Genomic DNA, 26,303 nt, shown 5'->3' with positions numbered 1-26,303 from the left:
GATCCAATGCTCTCTTCTGGTATGTCTGAAGACAGTGACAGTGTACAGAAAAAATACAAAAATAATAATAATAATTAAAAAAGAATTATTCAGTTGTGGTTCTTATTTGTTGACAGATTTCATTTTCCCAAAACAAGCATTTATACTGGTTTAAAAAAGGGGTCCAGGTAAGGTGCTTCATACCAGCAGGCCCAGGACTTGGGCAGCATAGTGAAACCTTGCTGAAAAAACAAAAACAAACATTCAAAAAGGTCAAAAGGAATCATCCTTTTCATTCTGAAGGGACATATGCACAATTTCTTCCTTCTATTTTTTCTGCGTACATTAGTCAAAATTCTGATAGGCAATAAGTCTACTATAATGCAATTATAAACTATAACTCACAATATTATACAAAGAGGGGGCAAGGAAGGATGGGAGAATGGGAGGGAGAGAAAGAGGCCTCTTGTTAATACTGCTTCTATTAATAAAAGCCCTTTAAACACTTGGTCTAAGGAGATGGGGTAAGACAGGTCTACAATGGCTAAATACCAAATAGCAACATGATGCTAGAATCAGAAAAGTCCACAGCAATGCTTAGGAAAAAAGTATGTAATGTCTTCTCCTTGGTGTGAAATGACAAGAAGGAATAACTTGCATACACACACACACACACACACACACACACGTGGATGGAGAGAGGAAGGGAGGGAAAGAGGGCGAGGAAGGTAAGGATGTAGTGGGAGAGTAGAGAGGGAGAGAGAGAGGGAAAGGGAGAGAGGGAAAGGGAGAGAGGAAGGAAAGGATGTAGAGGGAGAGTACAGAAGGAGGGAGAAAGGGAGGGAGAGGGAGAGAGGAAGGGAGGGGAGACACACACACACACACAGAGAGAGAGAGAGAGAGAGAGAGAGAGAGAGAGAGAGAGAGAGAGAGAGAGAGAGAGAGAGAGAGAGAGAGAGAGAGAGAGAGAGAGAGAGAGAGAGAGAACGCTCCAAGCATTTCTGTGAATTGCTGAAAGCAAGAGTCAAATGTAACAAAGGAATAAAATGTAGTTCACAGTTTATTTAGGTCCTTCTGCCAGATATAAATTTAATAAATCATGATTTCCAAGGCCTTTGCTGGCTTATCGAGTCTTCCCATTGGCGGCTGTAACTTGTAACAGTAACTGGGAAGCTGCATTCTTAGCACAAATATCAACCACTGAGCTAACTCTTCAATAAGAAGACATACTTTTTGTAACCAAATCATATATTCAGAACATTGTTCTTAACATGGACCTTTAGGGGCAAGGAACATTTAACAATGTAAGAAAACAAACAAACTCCATCATATTCGAGCAGGAATATGGTAGCACAGCACAGCCCTTGTATAAATAACCACAGAAGTGATGAGACTGAAAATGGGGGTTTCCACCTCCATCCTCTCAAAGCACTACAGTTCAGGTGATGTTCTGTTCTAAACTTAAACATTATAAAACAGAAATTGGTCCCGGTGACTTGGCATTGCCAATCAGCATTTTATAAGGATAAGCTGCTAGTCCAGAACGACCAGAAGCCACCACACAAGCCAGGCTTCCTGCTGCCACGACATTCCCGGCATGGCAGTGTCAAACATTCTAACTTGATCTTGGTGAACAAACAGATTTCCTGAGTCTTCTACATGATCTCACAAAGTAATTCAGAAAACTCAGAAGTAAATGTGGTTTTTAAACTTTGACTTCTGTTTTTCCTAACATCTGCTAGGTCTGCTTTCTATGATGCTCCAGGCAACACTCTAGTGTCTGTTTTACTTTTTAAAACTGAAGCACTGAATTGTGTGGCTGACCCTTCTTGTAACCCGAACTATGTTGGGTGATTTTTCCCTATAGGAACTGGGGGGAGAAAGGAGATATTGAGGAAATACTTTTGGTTTAGAGAATTTATAAAGTAGCTCTGGATATTAAAAGATGGGGAAATGTTATTAAAATTACAAACATGGTTTTTTTTAGTGTCTTTATAAATAAAAGGCATAGAATACAGAAAGCCAATTAATAACAACAACAACAATAATAAAATATTAAATATATAGTGAACAAAGACAGAGTGGCTCATTCTTGTCAAACACCATTTGACACACTGCCTCAAATGAATTTCCTTATGCTTTAACATCTCGCTGAGTGAAAGATCCAGCAAACACACAGTCAGTCGCCTTCAGCTCCCTAGTAACATCGAGGAACTGCCTGATGGAATGGCTATAGATAAACAGGCCATTTGCTTCAAAAGGTGCTTAAATACTCAAGAAAGACATAACAAACCCCCCTCACTGTTATCAGACGCCACGTTGTGGTAGAACATCAGACAAACTCACAAATTTACCACAAAAATGTGTGGCAAAAAAGAATAGTTTATATATGTATATATATATATATATATAAATTTCTATATTTATGCCAATGTACTCACTTAGTACAAATAGCAAAATAGTATACCATTTCCTAAATATAAAATATAGCTTTCCAAAAAAATGAAACACACATTAGATATAAACCATCCAAAACTTGAACGATTGAAAACTGTTTTCAAAATTAAATGACCAGAGTAGGTCTCTTTCTGGAAAGTTCCCTTCATATTGGCAAGAAGCCTGTACTACTGAAAACGTAATCCAATGCCTCTCAGAGAGAGAAAGGAAGGACCAGGGCAGAGGGAGAAGGATAAAGAGAAGAAACAAACGACAAGAACCACAGTCAAATGACAAAGGAAGAGTCCCAAAGCGGGATCTGGCCATATAAACTAAACCAACACCAAGCTCCACACAGTTCAACACATGTGGAGGACAGGGGAGAAAAACTGAAAGGAAAACTAAAGAAAAAGGCAACAACCATGAACTGGCTAATTTTTAAAAGCTTAGAAAGTAAAAGAATTAACAGGAAGCCAAAGCATGTCAACATAGAGAAGCGGCATACATGATGGGGTAACGCTGCATCGACACTTTCCACATGCCAAAGATAAACAAGACATAAGCACGTGTCCAGATGTAGGCGGTAGTGAGAAGCAGGCACCCCACGGGTGTCAAGGACACCCAAAACTCTACAAGTAATGCTACAAGTGCAAGTTCTGGAGTGTGTAATTTTGCTCTCTGTAGATGCAACACCTTAACTCTTCCTTTTAAATCAATGATCTGACCCTGTAGAGCCCAGGCTGTGGGAACCATCACGTAAGTGACCACTTCAACTGTAAAGCACTGAGGTGACATGTACATAGTCACTGCAGCTTGGGGAGAAGTAATAGTTTGAGAAATGTTTGTTTGCCTTGTGTGTAAAATTAAATGTATACTGCTATTTGTCAGCAGAGGGAAAAATTTGAAGACTTCAGAACAGCACCGTTCATGGAAGAAAAAAAGAGAATTGTTTTTCCCAGGAATCAAATCCCACTAACTCCTAACAGAGTATTCCTGGCCTGCGCTGCTGACTGCCAGCTCACTGGGTCAATGTGGCTGCCCTCTCTAATTCCTACAGGGTCAGAAAGTCAGTAGAATATTAATAAAGCTATGAATTAAAAATGCGGACAATATAGGTGATGCACATAAGAAGGGAATACTAGCCTGACGCTGGGCAAGAAGACAACAGGCTCAAAGTACTGTCAGTTTAAGCTACCGGAGGAGAATATGAGAATGTAACACGTCATATATCACCCCATTCATTTTCATAGAACAAAATATTTTTATGCAGTTATGGCTAAATCCCTTAGTAGAAATACAGAGAACTAACAACTCTCTGAAAAATGAACTCAGTAACATACCAGCTGTACCCAGTTTTGCAAGCATGTCATCTGCTTGTGTGTGTGAGGAGGAGTCCTCGTATCTGCTGAGCTCTTACTACAACTAAATTACTCCTTCAGCTTCTCCACGAAAACTAAAAGAAACTCCTTCACTTTGGCCAACAGCCATGTTTTTTATATCAACAAAAGCACAGCCTTAGTCACTACTGGACTTTACGTTGTCCTAAGCCACTACTTGATTAAAATAATGCAGGAAAGGAAGTAAAATGTAAGTAAACATGACAAATATGATTTCCTAATAGCAATAATAACTGAGAGGCCCAGCCTTGCAGTTAAAAACAGAGGACACAAGCAACAATGCTGTCAGCTGGAAAATCAAACAAGCTCTCAGTCATCACTGTTATTAGAAACAAAAAGCACATTGGTGGCAAATCACTGCAACAGGCAGCATGGGTGTACTCTTACAGCCAGGAAATCTATCCATTTACTCAGACATAGTTCTTCATAAGAGTTCATTAATCTTCATGGAACCACAGTTCTCAGGACATCTTGGAATCACCGTTACATTCTTCATGGAATTTCTGAAGAAAAAAAAAACCCAGTATCTCATTAGGGAAAAAAAAATGTAAAGTACCTGTTACCATGAATGCTGCAGCTGTCCTCTGTGGGACGTCATCATACTCGATCTTTCTTGCTTTCTTGGTGGTGCTAGGTACTGAACCTAGGACGTCAAATATGCTGGACAAGTACCCAACGAAGATATAGCCCCAGATTATAAGATTTATTATTCTATAAAATTTTCTCTTTCATGCTCTCCTTTTCTACTATGATTGGATCTAGGGCCTTATATGCTAGCCCGATGTTCTGTCACTCTAAAGGAAAGAAGCTCTCAGCCAGAAAGAATGCCCAGCATTTCCTACCTAATCTAAGCTGTCATTCAGAGTGAAGGTCCTATTTTAACTAACTGTAAAGGCTAAACAGTGCTACTAACCCAAATCTGTTGTGAATAAAATTTAGTAATGCTTTACACTAAGAGATGTAATACTTACATCTCACTAAAAGGAGCCAGTTAAATTGTTCCCTTGGCTTTGCAATGAAACAAGCAAATCAATCTTTTCCATGTTCTGACTGCTGTTCACAGAGGAGGCCAGTGGGGAAGTCTCTGGCATTTGCTGAGAAAGAAGTGTTGTCACAGAAGATTGGCCCTCATTTTGTGGTTGGCCTGGCTGATTTATGGCCATCAGCTGATCTGGCAATGTAGCTGGTCCGGAGGTTAAAAGCTGACTACAATCTGAAAAGACAGCGAAATCAGAAACATCTAATTAGTTAAGATTTCTGAAAAAACACTTTTTAGTTGCCAGCGGAAATTTATTACTATGCTGATCTACATTACTAAAACTAAAGTGCTTGACAGTCTAACAAAATGGTTTTCACAAGACAACACTGGAATCTATCTTGGGATTCCTATAAACATATATAAAAGTACTACTGAAATTGGGTATGGTGGAGCACTCCTTTAATCTCAGCATTTGGGAAGAACAGCGAGTGAACCTTGTGAGTTCAAGGCCAGTTGGTCTACACAGTGAGTTCCAGAACAACCATGACTAAATAGTGAGACCTTACCTCTAAATAAATGCAGTCATACAAATAAAAGTATTACTTAATTACTTGACATAACAGATGAAAAGTGGGTGCCTAGCTTTTTAGAAACAACTTAATTGGCTAAGATACTTTCTTCATTTTCCTTTCAAGTTAATATCATAAAACGGCACACACATTTGTACATTTCTTTTCATTTAAACCTCTTAACATCTTTGTGAGGTATAAAACCTATCTTTTTTTTTTTGGTCTCTGTTTCTGAGATAAGGTCTCATGTACCCTAGGCTAGCCTCAAACACATTATGGAGCCACAGATGACTGACCCTCCTGCCTACACCTCTGAAGGGCTAGGACTACAGGCATGTACCATTATGACCAGTCTAAAATAATTACTTTTGAAAATATGGAAATTCATGCCTATAAAGGGCAAATAACTTGTCCAAGACCTCAGTCTTTAGCTGGTGGAATTCCACTCTTCTTGAAACTACTCTATTTGAAACTACTGTGCCTTGTTCTTCCTTATAATAATCTGAACATTTCAAATGATACTGAGAAATTTGAGTTCCTTACTATTTTGAATGCCAAATAAGAACATTCCTGAAGTCTGCTGAGATGAGCCAGGAGAATTTTGTATTTGGTTTATTGTGCCTCCTGTAGTGTTGTGAAATAAAGTAGCCTGTGGCTGGGGTGAAGAAGTGCTTCCTTGGATTCCAGGGATGTTGTTCTGCGGGGAATAGAGAGGAGACTGCTGCATGTCTGGTTGGTTTATACTGGTTTGCAGTGCAGACATGGATGCTGGAGAGAGGAAGAGTGTTACTTGCTGCTCTTGAGAACTAGGTGACCCTTGAACCAACTGGATCTGAGGAGAGCTATGGAACAAGGAGGTCTGTGGTGACTCAGATTGCGTAGGGCCTGGGTTCTGAAGTGAGGAAACCGTAGGCTGATTCTGAAATTGCATGGGCTGCTGCTCTTGGTTCATTGGGGCCATATTACTTTGCTGGTGAAAAATTGACTGGTTCTGCTGCTCCTGACTAGCCATTGGGTTCTGGTTTGGGCTAAACATCATGTTTGGTGGTGGCTGCTTCTGGGAGGCCATTGTAGCCATGGCATTCTGATTACTGAATAAAATGCTCTGTTGCTGCTGTTGCTGCTGCTGCTGCTGCTGTTGTTGTTGTTGCTGCTGCTGCTCCTGGGATGGAGAGTTACTCTGCATGCCAACTATTGGACGCTGTGTTTGGAAAATTGGGCCTTGCTGGTTTTGAGGCATTGGATTAGGAGGCAGGGAGCCAAGGGCCACCTGAGGCTGAAATAACCCTGGCTGAGAGGGTTGTGCCTGTTCCTGGGAAAGAATAGGGGTCTGGATGTGTGATATTGGAGGCTGCTGTTGGAAAGCAGCTTGCTGCTCGGTGTTTGATGTTGACTGAAGTGGAGAAATTGAGTTCTGTGCTGCAAAAAATGAAATCTGCTCTTCTTGGGCTACTGTGTTACTTTGAAGATTATTGATAGAACTTTGGGAAAGAAATATGTTGGGTGACTGTTGGTCTTGAGGAACTGAAGAGCCCTGTAACACAGAAATGGTATTCTGAGAGTGAAACATTGAAGGCTGCAGTTGTTCAGAGGATGCTGTGGAAGTCTGACTGTGGACAATAGGATTTGGACTATGAAAAATTGAACCTTGAGTTTCCTGGGAAAGGTTCTGAGCATCAGCAATAGTATTTTGAGGATGAAAGAGCTGAGCTTGTGAATGAGAGGACTGCTGCAAAAAGTTCCCAGACTGAAGTGACATCATCTCGCTCCCTTGCTGGAACAAGCTATTCCCTTGTTGCTGGGTACCATTATTCTGAACACTCATTATATTTTTTGTAGATGAAAAGAGGTTTACTTGAGGCTGGCTGTCCCCACTGTGCTGCATTTGGACCATTGTCTGAAAGACACTGTTCTGAATCTGCTTTGCCTGTGCCCCAGTTTCTTCTCCATCTCCTGAACTTGGTGTTGGAAACATCGTGGAGCCAGGGGTTGCAACCTGTGGTGTGGTGGTTGTGGAAGTTTCATTTCCAGAGACTGCAGGGGGAGAAGAGAACAACTCACACTGCATTTGCATGTCCTCATTGGTAGGCAGTGCACTCATCATGTGAGAAGACTGCTGGTAGACTGGAGACTGCTGAAGGCTTCCACTTGCTGAAGCAGCTGAAGGAAACAGCTCTGACTGGATCTGGGCGGCTGCTTGACAAATGCTCTGCTGCATCTCCATCACCATTGCAGCTGATGATTCCATCACTTGCTGCTGCTGCTGTTGCTGCTGCTGCTGATTAGACAGTGTATTTTCAGTCTGTTGATGGACGCTGTCAGCCCTCCCAGGTAGTAAGTTATCTGGTCTGGTGTGAACCGCAGACTCTGCTGAAGAAAACATTCCAGGGCTTACACTATTTTGAATTTGACTGACTTGGAAAATGTCTGCATTAAGCTGTTCTTGAACATTCTCATTCCCATCTGGAGTAGAAAACAGAACAGACGATAACTGCTGTTGTGCCTCTAAAACCTGCTGGACCAAGTCAACGCTTCCACTGCTGCCTCCAGCAGTGCTGCCCGTGAAACTTCCTGCTTGCAGCTGCTGAATAGTACTCTGGAGCTGGCTCACACTGTTTGGCGATGGAAAAATATTTGATGATATCTGCTGCTGTAACGTCTGTGCTTGTTCTTGTAGTGGGGATTGCTGTTGCTGTGATGCCTCAGTCAACTGTGACAAGTTAACCACTGCATCTGACTGTATTGTGTCTCTGGACTGGGTTTCTCTTGTCTGAAACTGTGTTGCTTGCTGCATTAGTGCATCGCCGCTGGGCAGCTGACTAGAAGCAGAAACTGCAGGGAAAGTGGGCTGTGAGATGTCCTGTGTTTGGATAGTTGTCAGGGTCTCTGGGTTGTACGCCTTGGGCTGAAGCTGCTGCTGACTTTCATTTTCAGGAGTTAAATGGGAAGATGACGGTGATGAAAAGGGTGCACTTCCTGCTAGGTTAGAAATAGTTTCTAAGGTTTGCTGGGTTGATCCAACGCTCTTTGTAGTCTAAAAAAATAAAAGCCACAAACAATATGCACATATAAATTAAATAATCACATATATTACTCCAAAAATTATTTCTAAGATTACACACAGAATAAGCTTTCTATTCTACATATCAATAGAAGTCAGTGTAAGACTGATTCTTTATGACAATATCTGACTTTCAGTATTGTAAAGATAACCAAACAAGCAGAACAAGCAGTTACTGATATGCTTAGCTAAATTAGAATAATAAGAGAACATTAATCTGATAGTTTGTATGTAACCAAGTTCAAGACATTTCCATATTGTGGATCATCAGTAACACTGGAAAACAAGTGAAGAGGAGAATTAAAAGAGAGTAGAGAAGGTACCATAATCAAAACGCCTCTATTTCTGAAAATGCTAAAATTGGTGCTTTCATTAAATCAACTAATTTTGGGGGCAGGGTCTTTCTCCGTAGCCCAGGTTGGCCTTAATCTCACATCTTTGATTCCTTAGTCCCCAAACCAACTTGTAGTCGTTAAGTACACCTCATCTCATGGGAATGAATTTCTCCTCTTATCAAAATGTGTCCTGAAGTTACTTTGTAAGCAATTTTACTGACCTATAAAGCATTTGCTCTGAAAAGCAAAATTCATTAACCATATCTGATGGAAAACAGATGCCAACAGAACAAGAAAGGGGAATAGTAATATAGTAATATTACTATTAAATATTACATATGAAAAATATAGTAATTTTTCATATGTGAGAGAGATATGGGGCATTCATTACATAACTTACCTGAAAAATTGGGGAAGATCTTTTCTCTGATGTTACTTCCATTGGAGTAACATCTTCAGTCTTAATCATACTACTTGATATGAGTGGAGTGATCAGGGCATTAGGAAGGATAGTCACCTTATCTACGTTACATCCAGTCGTTTTCATTGCTATACACATAAAAAAAGAAAAGTTGTAAACCATAAGAAACAATCTGCTTACTATAGGCCATGGTTTAAACCTAGTTTATTTGAAGTAGTCTCTATACAGCCTAGGCTGGCCTCAAACTTGTCATCTTTCCACCTCAACCTCTAAGAGCTCAAAGTATATGTATGTTACACCACCATACCTGGGTTAAATGTCTATTTTGGATAGATTATATCATGATTATAATTCATGATACATTTATGCTTACCCTATTTTTTTGAGAAACTCTCATGTAGTCCATGCTGGCCTCAAACTAGATATGTAACCTAGGATAACCTCAAATTTTTGATCCTTCTGTCTTCACTTAGAATTACATGTGTGGGCCACTATGTCTGCTATATGCAGAGACAATTATTGAACCCAGGGCTTAATGCATCCTAGGCAGGCATTCTGCCCACTCTGTTATATCCCTACTCCTACCTAACCTCCCTTTACGCAAGTGTGACTAGCCTGAAGATTTTTGGTATGGACTGAGAAGGCAGGCTTACTTATGTGGTACTGTGCTGGGGAATAAAACCTAGGGTCCGCTGGGCGTGGTGGCGCACGCCTTTAATCCCAGCACTAGGGAGGCAGAGGCAGGCGGGCTTCTGAGTTCGAGGCCAGCCTGGTCTATAGAGTGAGTTCTAGGGCAGCCAGGGCTATACAGAGAAACCCTGTCTCAAATCCCCCCAACAACAACAAAAAAAAACCCAACCAACCAACCAAAAAACAACCTAGGGTCATCTGCAATCTAGAGGAGAGCTCCACCACTACATAAATACCTACAGCTTATGGATCAAGTAATAAACTGAACTGGTTCAGCTATCAGCTGTATCCCGAAAGCCATATCTTTTTTTTTTTTTTTTTTTTCTGAGACAGGGTTTCTCTGTGTAGCCCTGGCTGTCCAGAAACTCACTTTGTAGACCAGGTTGGCCTCGAACTCAGAAATCCACCTGCCTTTGCCTCCAGATCTGCAACAGGGATCATGTCTTAAAGAGTATTTAGCATATAGACTGTATGTTTACCTCCAGGAGGTTAAACATGCAGGTACAACCCAGCATTCCAACCTTTTGAAGACTGAGATTATTCTCAGCAAGTATTTCTCAGCAAGAATTCAAGACTATATAAAGTAATTTACAAATTTTGTCCTCTGAATTAGTGTTTTAGAAACTTGAACAATTCAAGGTGGTACATTAAATGCATTTCTAAACCATTTTCTACCTCATCAATCTCCACTTTCAATAGCTATCGACTTATAGCTAGGAGAGCCAATTACTACCTTTCCATTCAATTCCCATCCCCCTTTCACTCATTTTCTTTCTTCTTTGTAACTTTTCCTTGAGTTTACCATTGGTATTTTATGGAGTCTACAGTTCCTGCTAGTGACAGTTTGTGAATTGACCATGCAGCTAAAGCCTGATGAACAAGTTTGAGGCTCAAATTCTTATTACAGAAAGAACCACATATGGGGTTTTGCTATGATACAGCTCATGCTGGTCTCAAACATTTCTCTTCCTTTCTCAGCTCCAGGGTGCTAGCATTACAGTTCACATGCCACTATGCCTAGTATCTCACAAACTTTCAAATGCCATTATTTTTATCTTTATTCAGTTTATTTCTAAATTTCCTTTTGTTACCTATGTTCTCTTTAACAAATACTTATTTCTTTTTACTTTATGTTTACTCATATGTTTAGAGTGTTCCGCCTGCTAGCAGGAATGTGCACCATGCAACCATAAAGGTCAAGAAAGGGCATTGGCTCCCCTGGAACAGATGGCTGTGAGCTGTCATGAGGTGGTGGAATGGAACCTGGATCTTCTGCAGGAGCAACAAGTGCTCTTAATCACTAAGCCATCTCTCCAGCCACTTGCACTCTTCTTTGAGATAGATTTTCATGTTTCCCAGGGTGGCTTAAACTTAAAGCCAAAGATAACCTTGAATTTCTGATACTCCTGCCTTTACTTTTCAAGCACTCAGATTACAGGTGTGCAACACCACACCTGTTTTATGCAATGCTGGAGAGCCAACCCAGGACCTCATGCTGTTAGCAAGCACTTTGCTTACTATAAGCCACATCCTCAGCTCAAAACTTTGCCTTTTCTCTGTTTTCTGAGTGCTGGGATTAAAGCCATGTGCCATCACCACCACCAGGCTCAAAACTTTAATGTGAAGATTTCCCTATTTTCTTTATTACTGATTTCTCTTTTCATTCTCCCCCCACCACCTCCCTTTCTGAGACAGGGTCTATGTAGTTCTGGAATTCACTATTAGACCGAAGTGCCCTCAACCTCAGAGAGATCCTCCCTGTCTCTACTTTATTGGTGATTTCTTATTTGATTCCACTGGAAGACATTATTTCCCCCAGTTTCAATAAAATATAACTAGCAACAACAACAAAAAAAATCTGTATTTTTCTGTCCTGTAATTTCTATCTGGTTCTTTTAAAAATCTTTCCCCTTTCTTTACTAAAATCTTCTATTTTTAGTTTCAACTTTCAAGAAATTAAGAATTACCTGTTGCATTAATTTCATGGTCTATCATTTTGTTAGATAGTTCCAACACCTTTCTTAATAATTCATATCAGTTATCTTTTCTCATGTGATTTTTCTTGGTTCCTAATATATGATTTAAAAACTATTTCAAAGCCACGTTGGATTTTTGTGTTAGGAGACGCAGTACCACTTAAACTAATATAAGCATGTTTACTGTGCTCATCTTGTTTAACTTGCACAGGTTCTGGCTTACTGTAGTTTCAGTGACAGCTTAGTTCAATTTTGGGTTATCTGGTCTGGTTATTCCTAACTCTACCTGATCTGTGTCTGGTGTTGCCTATGTAGTGGAAAGTGCTTCCCTGGCTATTGGCTTTAGAGAAGTGAGGAAAGCATTTCTCTTCTATGTTTCTTTGGTATCCCAGTGCCAGCAGGCTTTCTAATCGAGCACTGCTGGTGGTATTAGAGTAGAGAATCATCTACATGGGCTGCCTCTGCTATCTCTGGATATGTGTGACAGACTGGGATACTGATATCTAGTTGGCTTTCTGACACTAGGCTGACATTTTTATTTTTTATTATTATTATTTTTTTTTAGATGGGGTCTCTACATAGCCCTGGCTGTCTTGGAACTTACTATGTAGACCAGGCAACTCACAAGAGTCCACCTGCCTCTGCCTCACAAGTGCTGGCATTAAAAGCATGGGCTCCCACCCTGGCTCTCATTAGCTTAGACTGGCTTTTGTTAGTAGGCAGAGAGCTGTAAGATTCCTAGCTTAGGTGTTCTGGTTAGGTGGAGTGCCAGTTGCTTTTGGGTTGGGTAAGAATAAGGAAGTACTGAGCATGCATGCACTGTCAGTACAGAGAAGGCTGACTTGCTGCTGTGTGGTGCGGCACAGCAATGATGCACTGGGATCCACTGTCGCCATTTCTGGAGGCAGACTGACTCATGAATTATAGAATTGTGTCATTATGTAATCTGTATCTTCATAGATAAAGGCATAAGAGCACCATCACCACATACTGTAATTGTGGACCATAATCTGCTTTACCACACTGTAACAAACTTAAATTGGTTTATAACCATTGCTTCTTTTGTACTTGGGTTTTTAGAGACAGTCTTAGTATAAAGGCTAGATGGGTCTTGAGCTCATGAAATTCCTGTCTCAGATACCAGAGCACCGACACTGTAGGAATGCCGGGCAGTAGTGGTGCATGCCTTTAATTCCAGCATTTGGGAGGCAGAGGCATGTGGATTTCTGAGTTCGAGGCCAGCTGGTCTACAAAGTGAGTTCCAGGACAGCCAGGACTACACAGAGAAATCCTGTCTCGAAAAACAAAACAAAACAACAACAACAAAAAAAAAGAAAAGAAAGAAAAACAAAACAAAACAAAACAAAACAAGACACTGTAGGAATGTGCTACCTATCACTCCTGGTCTTCACTGTTTTGATGTTTTTTAAATTGGTAGGGAAGTAAATAAACAGTTCAGACTTAATGATTAGATCCCAAAGTAACTCTTCAAACACCTACAGTTCATATTTCAGTCTCTTCAGTCTCAGTAAAAAGCACAACTGTATGACTTATTCTCATCACTTTTCTGGGTTTTGGGCTTTATTTTGTATTTATTTATTTATTTATTTATTTACCTATCTTGTGTGTACTGCCATGATAAATGTGAAGGCCACAATCCCCGTGTATTTTTGGGATTAAACCCAGGTCACTGGAACTAGTGGCAAGTACCTTATCCACTGAGCCATCCTGAAGGCCCATAAGGGTTAAACTGAAGAAACTGAAGAAGCACACTCTCTACCCCAACATATTAGCTATTATTCTGAGACAAGGTCTTGGTAATCTTGCGCTCATGATCCCCCTGCTTCCCAAGTGCTAGGATTACAAGGATGCACCACCATGTCTGGTCTATTATGGGTTTTTGGTTTGTTTTTAAAAGTATATCTGTATGCTAAATGAAGGGAAATATCAAGTTGAAAAATAAGTCTCTGCATCAGTGAAGTTAAACAAGTATTTATTTTATAATTTGCTAAGTATCACATTAGATCAGAGAAAACAAAGCATTAAGGTTTTGCTGGTAAACACATAGGAGGGCAAAATTAGTTTTTGAGAAGAATCAACTTGGTACCTTTCATGGCTTCTTCAAAAGAGCAAGGTCTTGCTGGACTAGATATCTCCTTTTTCACATTTACATTCAAAGCACCAGCTGCTGATATTAAAAATAAAAGTCATATATTTTGTTCAATTTATTCATCTTGGTAAAATACATATTCTAATACTCTTTAATTGGAATAATTTCTTTGCATGTCATTGACTTGTTTACTAGAACCCTAGGTTAATTTTTTATAACCAGCAGACTACCTTCTAAAATATACTTATCTCCAAGCAGATAAAATATATAATCACTTACCAAAACAGAAAACTTTAAGAATCTTAACACATGAATGAAAGACTGACACCAAATATCAGACATTTAACACTTAACAGCTACATTAGAGCACTAGCAAGAAAAAAAGGTTATCATTTACCTATGTAAGTTTATTAAAAAGTTCCAACTGGAAAACATTTGTCAATATTTAAAGTAAATTAAAACACACATGATGAACATACTAGGTCTCTAATATTATGACTATCCTTTCAGTAAAACTTTGAAAAAGATTCTTTGCTAACACTAACAGAGAACCACAAGGTTACTATATCTAGTCATGTTGCTTAAATCTTCCATAACAGTTTCTGACTTAAGGAGCTGAAGATCGGAGATCATTTCTAAATAATAATGCTAAACTGCAAATGAGTAGGTTCTGCTTCAAATGGTCATTGTTATTATTATTATTATTATTTTCGAGACAGGGTTTCTCTGTGTAGCCCTGGCTGTCCTGGAACTCACTCTGTAGACCAGGCTGGCCTCGAACTCAGAAATTCGCCTTCCTCTGCCTCCCAAGTGCTGGGATTAAAGGTCTGCGCCACCATGCCTGGCCCCAGTATTTTTATTATTGTCATTTTTAAATTTCATGGAATCCCTTCCACCTTTTTTTTTTTTTTTTTTTTTTGAGACAAGGTTTCCTAAACCTGGTGGTTATCAACCCATGGTTAGGGACCTCCACAGGGTAATATACAAGATGTCCTGTATATCAGATATTTATATTATGATAACAGTAGCAAAATTGCAGTTAAGTAGCAACAAAATAATTTTATAGTTGGGGTCATTACAACATAAGGAAATATATTAAAGGGTTGCAGCATTTGGAAGGTTGAGAACCACTGTGACCTAGCCCAACCAGAAGGTCATAGATTTAGTCAGCCTGGCTTGGCTGGCTAGTAAAATCTTCCTGTCTCCATCTCGCCAGTGCTGTGATTACCACGGTACTTGTGTGAACCACAATGTGGGTGTTGGGAATTGAACCTGGGTTCTCTGCAAAAGCAACAAGTGCTCTTAACCACTGTGCTGGCTAATCTTATGTCAACTTGACACACACAAACTAGAGTTATCTAAAAGGAAGAAACCTCAATTGAGAAGGTGCCTCCATAGGATCCAGATGTAAGGCATTTTCTTAATTAGTGATTGATGGGAGGGCCCAGCCCATTGTGAATAGTTCCATCCCTGGGCTGATGGTCCTGGGTTCTAAAGGGAAAGCAGGCTGAGCAAGCCAGGGGAAGCAAGCCAGTAAGTAGCACTCTTCCATGGCCTCTGTATAAGCTCCTGCCTCCAGGTTCCTGCACTGTTTGAGTTTGAGTTTCTTCTGTCCTGACTTCTTTTGCTGATGAACAGCAATGTGGAAGTGTAAGCCAAATAAAATAAACCCTTTTATCTCCAACTTGCATTTTAATCATAAAATTAGATTTACTTATTGTCTGTGTGCATTCATACACATGTACAACAGAACACATGCAAGAGTCAAATTGGTTCTCTACCACATGGGTCTGAGGAACTAACTCAGGCTCCTAGGTCATTACCACACTGAGCAATCTTGCTGAACCTAGCTAGTTACTTTTATCTAAAACACATCCTAATTTTTATTTGTTAAGGCTTGTTTGTTTTGTTATGAAGTAAAGTTATGTGGCCCAGGTTGTCCTCAAACTGGCAATCTTAGTGCATCAGGCTCTTGACTGCTGAGGTGACAAACTGGAATCACCCACCCTGGCTTTCAATGTTTTAAGCAATTTAAAAAAAACAAAAAAAAAAGCCGGATGTGGTGGCGCACGCCTTTAAAATCCCAGCACTCGGGAGGCATAGGCAGGCGGATTTCTGAGTTCAAGGCCAGCCTGGTCTACAGAGTGAGTTCCAGGACAGCCAGGGCTACATAGAGAAACCCTGTCTCGAAAAAAACCAAAAAAATAAAATAAAAAAAATTATTAGTGTGGGGTGAGCATGCCATGGTCCTCAACTTACTTATTTTGCATTCATAAACATGCAAAATGAGATTTGAGTCGGTTTACTTTTAACTCATTATTTCTCATAACAATAGCTAGTTATTTCTAATTTAATAAAAAGACAAAGTTCAGGGCTGGAGAGATGACTTATTAAGAGCACTTCCTGTTCTCACAGTGGACTCAAAATTCAGTTCCCAGCATCTACCTGGCCACTCCCAACCTACTGTCTATAACCCTAGTTTCAGGGAACCCAACACCCAGGCCAGGAAGTGCTAATGATCTACTTGTCTCTGCCTCCCCAGAACTGCTTTTTAATGTGGATGCTGGAAATCAACTCAAGTCCTTATCCATGCAAGGCAAGCACTTTCCTGCATGAGCAGAAGCTTTCTCAATCACTTTTCCTCACCTTCTATTTCACTGGGTCCTGAAATATGTGGGAATAACATTATCAATAACCTGCAGTAGCAGAACTGCTAATTCTGAAATAGTCTTCATTTTAGAACAAACTGAACCAATAACAACTGCAGCAGAAACTGAGCCTCCTGGCAATGCAACAAGCCATTAATTTTCATTTCCAAAATGTTTTTCCCATTTTTGTCAGAGGCTTTCTTAATTTTTCAGGTAACTAAACAAAATAGGCAAATAACTCAGAAGTCACATTTTGGCTAAATAAATAAATTTTAAACATTTCAGTTGCTTTTGTGGTCTGCTTTCTAAATCATTAAATGCTGAAATTATATTTAAAACATTTCTGGGCAATGGTGGCACACACCTTTAATCCCAGCACTAAGGAGGCAGAGGCAATGAGATCTGAACTTGAGGCCAGCCTGGTCTACAGAGCAAGTTCTAGGACAGCCAGGGCTGCACAGAGAAACCCTGTGACCAGAGGTGTATAGTTCAGTGGTCAAGCATGTGGTTAGCATACATAAAGCCCTGGAATCAACCCCAACATGATGGTGGGGGTGGAGGGGAGACCTCATAAACCAGCCACACTTTAGCAATTTCCCAGTTTTGAGTTTCACCTTCCTGCATTTAAGAGGTACTCAATAACAGTGATAGTCACTAGAAAGTGACCTGTGACTAACTCTGGAGCATCAGAGCTTAAGCACTCTCAGATCTCTTATTATGAGATAACATGTGGAAATGATTCTCAGAGTAACAGTAGTATTTGGTAGCTGTCTTTTTATAAAATATTTCACCTCCAATTTAGTAGGGCTTCATGTTTTGGCTGCCTAGACTTCAAACTTTTTCAAAGGTATAGAATTTAATTATTCATTTTATTTCAGAACTGTTCATTCTGGCATACCTGGATCTGGAGTGTACGTAAATGGCTGAACATCATGAGATCTTCCAGCATTGGTCACAACATATATTCCCACTGATACAGGCAAAGTTATATGTTGGTCATGATACGGAGGAACCTTTACAATAAGATGGTTCTAATTAAGGAAAAATATAAGAATCAGATAGGAAGTCAATGTTTAAGCAAAAAAAAAAAAAGTAAATATCTGCACAATTTAAAAGTTTGATTAGAAAAAAGCCACAGCAGATTTTTTGAGTCAGGTCTTGCTATGGAGCTCAGACCTGTCTCAATCCCCAGCTCGTTCTGCTTCATTCACATTCCTACATGCCAAGATTAGGTGTGGGTCACTACGTCAAACAAAAAAGGATGCTTTAAAGCTCAGGTTGATACGTGCATGTCATTCATCTTAGTATGTTGTTCATAGTAAAGCCCTCATTTTTACAACAGCCTACAAGGTCCCTGCTTAGCCAACTTCCATCTCATTCCCACTCTCACCATGGTCCTTTTAATTACTAACTTCAGCTTTATCTCAGACTTGTTCTCTCCAACTATAATATTTTCATCTTCTCAGATGGCAAGTTCCTTACCCATACCCAGGTCTCATAAACAAATACCACCTTCGCAGAAGGCTTCCCTTCCATATCCTGTCCATTCTTTTAAAGCATTATTCTTGTCAACCCAGTCACATTTATTTTCATAATAGCACTTAAAAAATTATTTATTTTATTTATATGAGTATACTGTAGCTGTCTTCAGATACACCAGAAGAGGGTGTCAGATCCTATTACATATGGCTGTGAGCTACCATGTGGTTGCTGGGAATTTAACTCAGAACTTCTGGAAGAGCAGTTAGTGCTCTTAACCACTGAGCCATCTCTCTGGCCCCATAAATAACAGTCCTTTTCTTCTTCTTCTTCTTATACTACTACTACTACTACTACTACTACTACTACTACTACTACTACTACTTCTTCTTCTTCTTTTTTTTTTTTGTTTTTTGAGACAGGGTTTCTCTGTGTAGCCCTGGCTGTCCTTGAACTCAGAAAATCACCTGCTTCTGCCTCCCAAGTGCTGGGACTAAAGGTGTGCGCCACCACGCCCAGCTCAATAACAGTCCTTTTTAATCACTTGAAATTACTGACTGCTTTCTCTCTCTCTTGAACAACAAAAATAGAAGTTCCACAAAGATCTAGGGTGTTCTGTCCCACAGTCTGTCAAGACAATAGTACCATACATACACGTACTCAGATGTCATTTGTGAATTCTTAACAACCTGGCCTGAAAGTCTCACTCCTGCTTCAACCTCTAACTGCTCAGTTTTATAGGTGTGTGTGCCACCATGCCCAACTCCAAAAGTTTTGTTTATTTCAATACCTTTTCCTCTCTCTAATATTTCATTTCTGTTTTCCATTTGCTACAATCTCTAGGTTAGCTCTCTAGGATACCAGTTCTAATTCTAGTCTAAGAAAATATTTTCCAGAAAGGCACTTAACTCATTCCTCTCTTTGAAATAAAATAAAAAATTAAAAATGAACAAAACCACAGAACCAATGACCTATCATGCTATGATTTAGTTTGTTTATAAACTTATTTGCAAACAAAAACTTCAAGTCTGGGCTGAGATGACTCACTAGGTTAAAAATACTTGCTGAAAAAACCTGGGGCCTGCAGAGGTCAGAAGGAGAGAACTGACTCCACACACAGAGTTGTCCTCTGACTGCCACTGCACACATACATCACACTCACCTACAAGTATACAATAAACAAACAAAACCCAACCCTCTAAGGACCTCTAGCATTGCACTTGTCACATAAACCTGATGACTTGAATTTGATACCTGGATCACATGGTGAAGAATAGAACCAAGTCCATAAATCTGTCTTGACTTACACACTATATGTCATGTGCACCTACATGATACATAAAATACTAACAGTAAATTTAAAAAGTTTTATTATTTAATTATTCATCATTATCTTATTTTAAATATATTATTTATATTATATAAGTATATCATTATAAATTTAATTGTTTAATTATTATTTAATTATTGGACTAAAGATGGACATAGCTCAGTTGGTAGGGTGCTTGTTTAACATGCATGAAGCCCTGAGTGTAATCCTCAGTCCTGTAGAAGCCAGGTTTGTGATCCCAGTACGTGGGAAGCAGAGGCAGAAAATCATGGCCATCCTTGGCTATATAGTGAGTTCACAACCAGCCTAGACTACAGGAGACCTTACATCAAAGGAAAAAAAGGACGTGGGGGTAGGTACGACCTATTCCTCAGAAGAAAGAATAGACAAATGGATAGAGGGGAAGAAGGGAGAAAAGAAACAAAGGAGAGAAGGAGAGAAGGAGATAAAGAAAGGACAATAAAGAGGAGAGAGTACTAAATTAAAGGGAGATTACATTAATCTAACCAGTATGTCAGAACCCAAAACATGTACCCATTGAGACCCTGTCTAAAATAGAAACAACAGCAAGCTAAAGCACATTCACAGCACACAGAAGTATCCTATGGAGTAATAAGGCTTCAGTTGGTAGTAAATTTAAAAAGTAAACCGGTACTTAAGAAATAAATTAGGGGGGCTGGTGAGATGGCTCAGTGGGTAAGAGCACCCGACTGCTCTTCCGAAGGTCCGGAGTTCAAATCCCAGCAACCACATGGTGGCTCACAACNAAAAAAAAAAAGAAAAAAAGAAATAAATTAGAACTAGGGTTGTTGAGGTGTCCCCTGAAAGAACAGACTTGAGAGCAGAGCTCCCTTCTCCTTCAGGGAGAACGGAGTAAGCTAGCAGCCTTCTGTGGGCATCTTCACATGCTTGGTGTTGGGGTCTGACTGACAAGAGTGCTCTAGAGGCCATGACTGCTGGGTTACCTGATTATGTGAAGGAATGAATAAGATGTCAGAACTGGAAGGAACCTCAAATAATTGAGCTATGTTATCTGAACAAAAATGAATTAATTGCTGAATAAACATCAAATTATTAAAAAGTTTATACCTGATGGAATAACTCCATGTCAATTTCAGCTTCTGATTTCCAAGAGTTTTCATCTGATGGAAATAAAAACAGTGACTTATAAATTTTTTTTAACATTTTCATTTTGTAATTATAACTGTATTTTTATAACAAATGAAACGTGGAACACTCTTTACCACTTATATGTCTACTTACCAGAAACATTTTCCTGGAAAATAACTTTAGTTCCTTTCAGAAAGTTCTTCCCAATTAAAAATACTTCTTCCTCTCCTTTCACTGAACAGCTATGCAAGCTTTTCTTTAAGATCTCAGGAACTCCTGCTGGCTGAGCTGTGGATACACATATGTAAGTTTTACACAGAGGAGCCACCAACCCTTAATTCTTATCTGAAAACAACTTGTAATCATGAATCCACTTTTATGAGTTGTTTTTGTAGATCATTAATTTTTGTTTTCTTTTTTTATTATTACATTTTATTTATTTTAGATCACTTGTGTCTCTGTGTATGTGTACATGTACACACACCACAGTGGGTAGGTGGTCAGAGAACAATGGGAGTCAGTTCTTCACTTCTACTATGTGGGAACAGGATAAAACTCAAGTTGTCAGGTTTAATTCCTAGTACCTACACCGCAGTTCACAAACATTGTAACTCCTGTTCCAGGGAATCTGATGCCTTCTTCTGGCCTCTGGCCACCAGGCATGCCGTGGTGTACACACACACACACACACACACACACACACACACACACACACACGCACACACACACGGTGCGCTCTCTCTCTCTCTCTCTCTACTCCCATGCACAAACTAAATAAATTAAAAATCTTTCTTAAAAATTTTGTGGTGCGATGGCTCTGATGACCCGATTAGATTCCCAGAATTCACATGGTAGAAGGAAAGAACCCATTCATCCCTACAAGCAGTCTTCTAACTTCAGATGTGCACAGTGGCATACATACAACCAAACACATACACACATGTACACATAAACACAGAAACAAACATCCACAATAAATAAATGAACATAAAATTTGGGTATTTGCTAAGGTAAAGAATAGCTGTGATAATTTGACAAAACTAAATACAATAATAATAAAAAAAAGGGTTTAAATGACCAAGGAGGACTAGCAAGGTCATATTATCTACAATAAAATAACAGGAAATTCAATGGACTGGAACATCATCTCTTTTCTGTTTTGAAATCATATATAAGTTATATAAAAAAAAAAAANAAAAAAAAAACACAATTCAGGCCTGTAACCCCGGCACATAAGAGACTGAGATAAAGGTGGAAAGATGAGTCAGTGGGTAAAGTGCCATGCAAGTACCAGGATCTGAGTCTGGATTCTTAGCACTCAAATAAAAGCCAGTGTGGCAGTACAAATCTGCAACTCCTGTGCTGGAGGACAGAGAAAAGATGATCCTGTAGCTCACTGGTCAGCCAGACTAGACAAACCTATAAATTCAGGTTCTGTGAGAGACTAAGCCTCAAAATATAGGTAGAGACTAAGAAAGACAGATGCTGTACACATGCACATGTACCTGTAGGGCATACTTGTCCACACAAACACAAACACACAAACATAAAATAGAATCTGAGGCAGAATGACCTTGAATTATAGGTTACTTATCAAGGACTCCCTTGCTGCTGGGCAGCAGTGGCACACGCCTTTAATTCCAGCACTTGGGAGGCAAGAGGCAGGCAGAGTTCTGAGTTCAAGGCCAATCTGGTCTACAGAGTGAGTTCCAGGACATCCAGGGCTACACAGATGCAAGTTCCAGGACAGCCAGAGCTACATGGAGAAGCCCTGCTCAAAACAAAAACAAAACCAAAACAAAACAAAAACAAAAATTCTCAGAGTTGGAGAGATGGCTAAGCAGTAAAGAGCACTGGCTGCTCTTGTAGAGGTTCAGGTTTGGTTCCCAGCACCCACATTATGACACATAATTGTAATTTCAGTTCCAGAGGATCTGATGTCCTTTTCTGATCTCTGCAATCACTAGGTAAATACATGGTGCACAAACATACATGTAGGCAAAACATATATACACATAAGTATAAAATAAATGGATCTCTAATAAGAAAAGAAAAAAATTGTCCCATTTACTGTTTGAAATAAATAAAAACTATAAAAATAAAAGGCACGTAACACCATCATTGAACTCAAAACCATCATCATACTTTCACTTGTTTTCTTTCTATACTAAAGTTAGGGGTCGGAGTTAGGTTTCTCATTCACAAGCATTGTGCTGTACAACCACAACTAGTAAGAAGAAATATGACGTGCCATTCTTTTTTTTCCTCCACTTTTGTTTTTTCGAGACAGGGTTTCTCTGTGTAACCCTGGCTGTCCTGGAACTCATTCTGTAGACCAGGCTGGCCTCGAACTCAGAAATCCACCTGCCTCTGCCTCCCAAGTACTGGGATTGCAGGCGTTTTTTTGTGACATGCCATTCTGCCATTCTTAACAGAGTTTCTCCTCATTTTACTTCAGTACTCCAAGAGCTCATGGAAACCCTAGAGCTTGACAACTGACTCTTGGCATCCTATTTAAATGACTTATTTGCTCAGAAACCAATCCAGACTACTTTAAGTGTTAAAATCTTCAGGTCAAATTACATAACATATTTTTCAAGTTACACTAAGGTTTATTTACTCAGTGTGTGTGCATCACGTCTGTGGGAGTAAGTCCTCTGTGCCATGTGGGCTCCAAGGAGCCAACTTAGGTCAGGGTTTGGCAAAATGTGCTTTTACTTGTTGAGCCATCTTGACAGCCCTCAAATTAATTTTTTTTTAAAATTTAATTCTATGTGTTTTGCCTGAATATATATCTGTGCACCACACCATATGAAGTGCCCATGGAGATGGAATAGTGCAACAGATTCGATTCCCAAGGACTGAAATTACAGACAGTTGTAAGCTGCCCTGTGGTTGCTAGGAATCAAATTTAGGTCCTTGGGCTGGAGAGAAGGCTCAGCGGTTAAGAGCACTGAATGTTCTTCTAGAGGTCCTGAGTTCAATTCCCAGCAACCACATGGTGGCTCACAACCATCTGTAATGGGATCCTATGCCCTCTTCAGCTGTGTCTGAAGACAGCTACAGTGTACTCATATACATAAAAATTCAGTATATGATAATAATAGGAAACTATACATAGCTAAGTATTTTTTTCAATGTATTCTAATATCTTTATATTCTGAGATGGATTTCCAGTAGCCCAGGCTGTCCTTAATCTCACAATGTAGCTAAGAATGACCTACACTCCTGACCTTTTTGCCCCTACCTCCCAAGATCATCTTTAGTTTTGCCTAAAAATTAACACAACTATTTTTTGTCAGTTTTTCTGAAACAGATCTTGTCTTTCTGAATAGGCTGGCCTACATTCATGGCAGTCTTCTTGTTTCTGCTCCTAGTCACTAAGATTATAGTTTGTGCCACCATACCCAGCTTTCTACAACTTTGTTTTTGGTCAAAGAGACAGAGATGTGCTGTTTTCTCCAGCCTAGACTTTAACTCCTGGGTTCACAGTATCTTCATGCTTCAGCATTCCAAGTGGCTTGGAGCATGAGTGCTTGCCACTTGTGTGCACTTGGCTACAAATGTTTCAAGTTCAACATGACCATATAAGCTAAAGTATAAAACATTACAATTTACAGATATCTGAAAAATTGACATGATAAACTTAAGAACTCTTCACATATCTAGCATCTTCCTATTTTCTTACTTACTGCATAAAATGGGGGAAGAAGGTGTCTGCAATGTCAGGGTAGAGCCATCTTTCCTCGTGATATTAACTCGAAAAACCAATCTGGCACGAGTGCTCTTTTTCTTAGATCCAGCAATTCCAATTCTGGCTTCAACATCAGCATTCCTCAGCTTCAATATTCCAACACAGTCCACCCTAAAACAGAGAAAATACCAAGTGACACTCTTGTTGTATGAACAGTATGTTTTCTGTCTCTGAAACAGGGTTTGTGTGGCCTTGTCCTGGAACTTGTTCCATACACCAGGCTGGCTTCAAACACAAAGAGAGATCCATCTGCCTCTGATTCTTGAGTGTTGGGATTAAAGGCCATCGCCTGGCAATAGTCAACATTTTATGACAAGTTTCATTTTTTAAAATGCTGATTCTTGGACAGATAGTGGTGGCACACACCTTCAATCCCAGCACTCAGAAGGCAGAGGCAGGTGCATCTCTGTGAGTTCTAGTCTACAGAGTGAGTTCCAGATAGTCAGGGCTGTTACACACAGAAATTCTGTCTTAAGAAAAAAAAAAGAAAAGAAGAAAAGCTGATTCTTATTAATTCTTTGAATATGTAATAGACATAAGGTCCCAAACTCACAAAATATCAATGGATAAATTTTAAATATTCAAAGCTCCTAATCTTGTTAATTTTCTGTTTAGCATGGAAAAAAATCAGCAAACAAAATTATTTTTAAAATATGAATATAAGTGGGGGCTGGAGAGACGGCTCAATGGTTAAGAGCACTGACTACTCTTCCAGAGGTCATGAGTTCAATTTCAACAATCACATGGTAGCTCACAACTATCTGTAATGGAATCTGATGCCCTCTTCTGGTGTGTCTGAAGAGAACACATATACAGTGTACACATATACATAAAATAAGTAAATCTTAAAAAAATATAAACATAAGTAATAGCCTACAATATAAATATAAGAATAAGACTTATTCTGTGCTTTTAAAAACTATTTATTTTTGCGGGCATGGTGTCCCACGCCTTTAACCCCAGCACTCAGGAGGCAGGGGCATGGGGATTTGAATTTTGAGACTAGTCTGGTCAACATAGTGAGACTCTGTCTTGAAAAAAAAGTACATACTATATGTATTTGTCATATATTAATTAACTAATGGATTAATTTTATGTGTATATTTGCTTGCATGCGTATCTGTGCACCACATGTGTGTCTGGTATCCCTGGAGCTAAAGAAGGGCATCAGATCTCTAGGAATTAGAGTTAAAGCCAACTATAAAAGCTGCCATGTAGGTGCTGGGATCTAAAACCCTTGTCTTCTGAAGAGTTATGAGTGTTCTTACCTGATAAACTTCCTCTCTAGATCTCTATTCTGTATTCTGGTGCTTTGTTTGTTTTTTTTTTTTTGTTTGTTTGTTTGTTTTAAAAAGACTTTCTTTTTTGCAGCAAATTCAGAGATGGGTTAGCAGTTAAGAGCATTGGTATTGGTTGCTCTTCCAGAGGACCCTGGCTTAGTTTCTAGCACCTACATGAAAGCTCACAACTGTCTACAACTCCAGTTCCAGAGGATGTGATGCCCTCTTCTAGCCTCTGTGGGTACCAGGCACTTAAGTAGTGCACAGACATACAGGCAAAACTTCCATAAACATAAAGCAAAATGTTTTAAAAAAAACAAAATGAGCTCTGCTTTTTTAAAAATTAGCAACTACCTCCTGCAGTAGAATATTATATAGTAACAGCTAATGAAAATTGTAAAACATTCCTAAATTAACTAAAAAGCAGATTACAAAATAATTAATATCTCAATTTTGTCAAAAACAAAACCAAACAAAAACCTGGAAAGATAAACATTAAAATAGTAGTTGGCTGGTTATGCCAGTGCATACCACCTTCTATCCCAACACTCAGAAGGTAGAGGCAGAAAGATCTCTGTGAGTTCAAGGCCATCATGGTCTACACAGGGAAATCCAGGATAGCCAGAACTACACAGAGAAACCCTGTCTATCTGTCTTTTTTTGGAAAGCCCGTTTCAAAACAAACAAACAAACAAACAATATAATAGTTATTATTTGTAGATTTTTTTTTTTTTTTTTTTTTTTTTTTT

General features: G+C 39.4%; 1 protein-coding gene across 8 annotated transcripts in view; it reads right to left on the bottom strand.

Moving 5' to 3' along the window:
• Nucleotides 1–919: 919 nt before the first annotated feature.
• Nucleotides 920–26,303, bottom strand: part of Nfat5 (nuclear factor of activated T cells 5) — an 80,224-nt gene continuing 54,840 nt past the window's right edge. For 7 of the 8 annotated variants that reach the window (XM_021220731.2, XM_029532639.1, XM_029532638.1 and 4 more), the window contains 9 exons: nt 24,213–24,385; nt 20,674–20,808; nt 20,500–20,552; nt 17,500–17,632; nt 13,951–14,031; nt 9,157–9,305; nt 5,904–8,394; nt 4,784–5,025; nt 920–4,315 (listed from right to left, as the gene is read on the bottom strand). In XM_021220731.2, coding sequence (XP_021076390.1) covers nt 4,790–5,025; nt 5,904–8,394; nt 9,157–9,305; nt 13,951–14,031; nt 17,500–17,632; nt 20,500–20,552; nt 20,674–20,808; nt 24,213–24,385 — 3,451 coding nt within the window. In that variant the 3' untranslated portion in view covers nt 920–4,315; nt 4,784–4,789. The remainder of the gene's footprint in view (nt 4,316–4,783; nt 5,026–5,903; nt 8,395–9,156; nt 9,306–13,950; nt 14,032–17,499; nt 17,633–20,499; nt 20,553–20,673; nt 20,809–24,212; nt 24,386–26,303) is intronic. The other variant, XM_029532637.1, reaches the window with a different exon arrangement.

Source organism: Mus pahari, chromosome 20, assembly GCF_900095145.1.
Source record: "Mus pahari chromosome 20, PAHARI_EIJ_v1.1, whole genome shotgun sequence".
NCBI lineage: Eukaryota > Metazoa > Chordata > Mammalia > Rodentia > Muridae > Mus > Mus pahari.
This window is presented reverse-complemented; position numbering and strand designations above follow the sequence as displayed.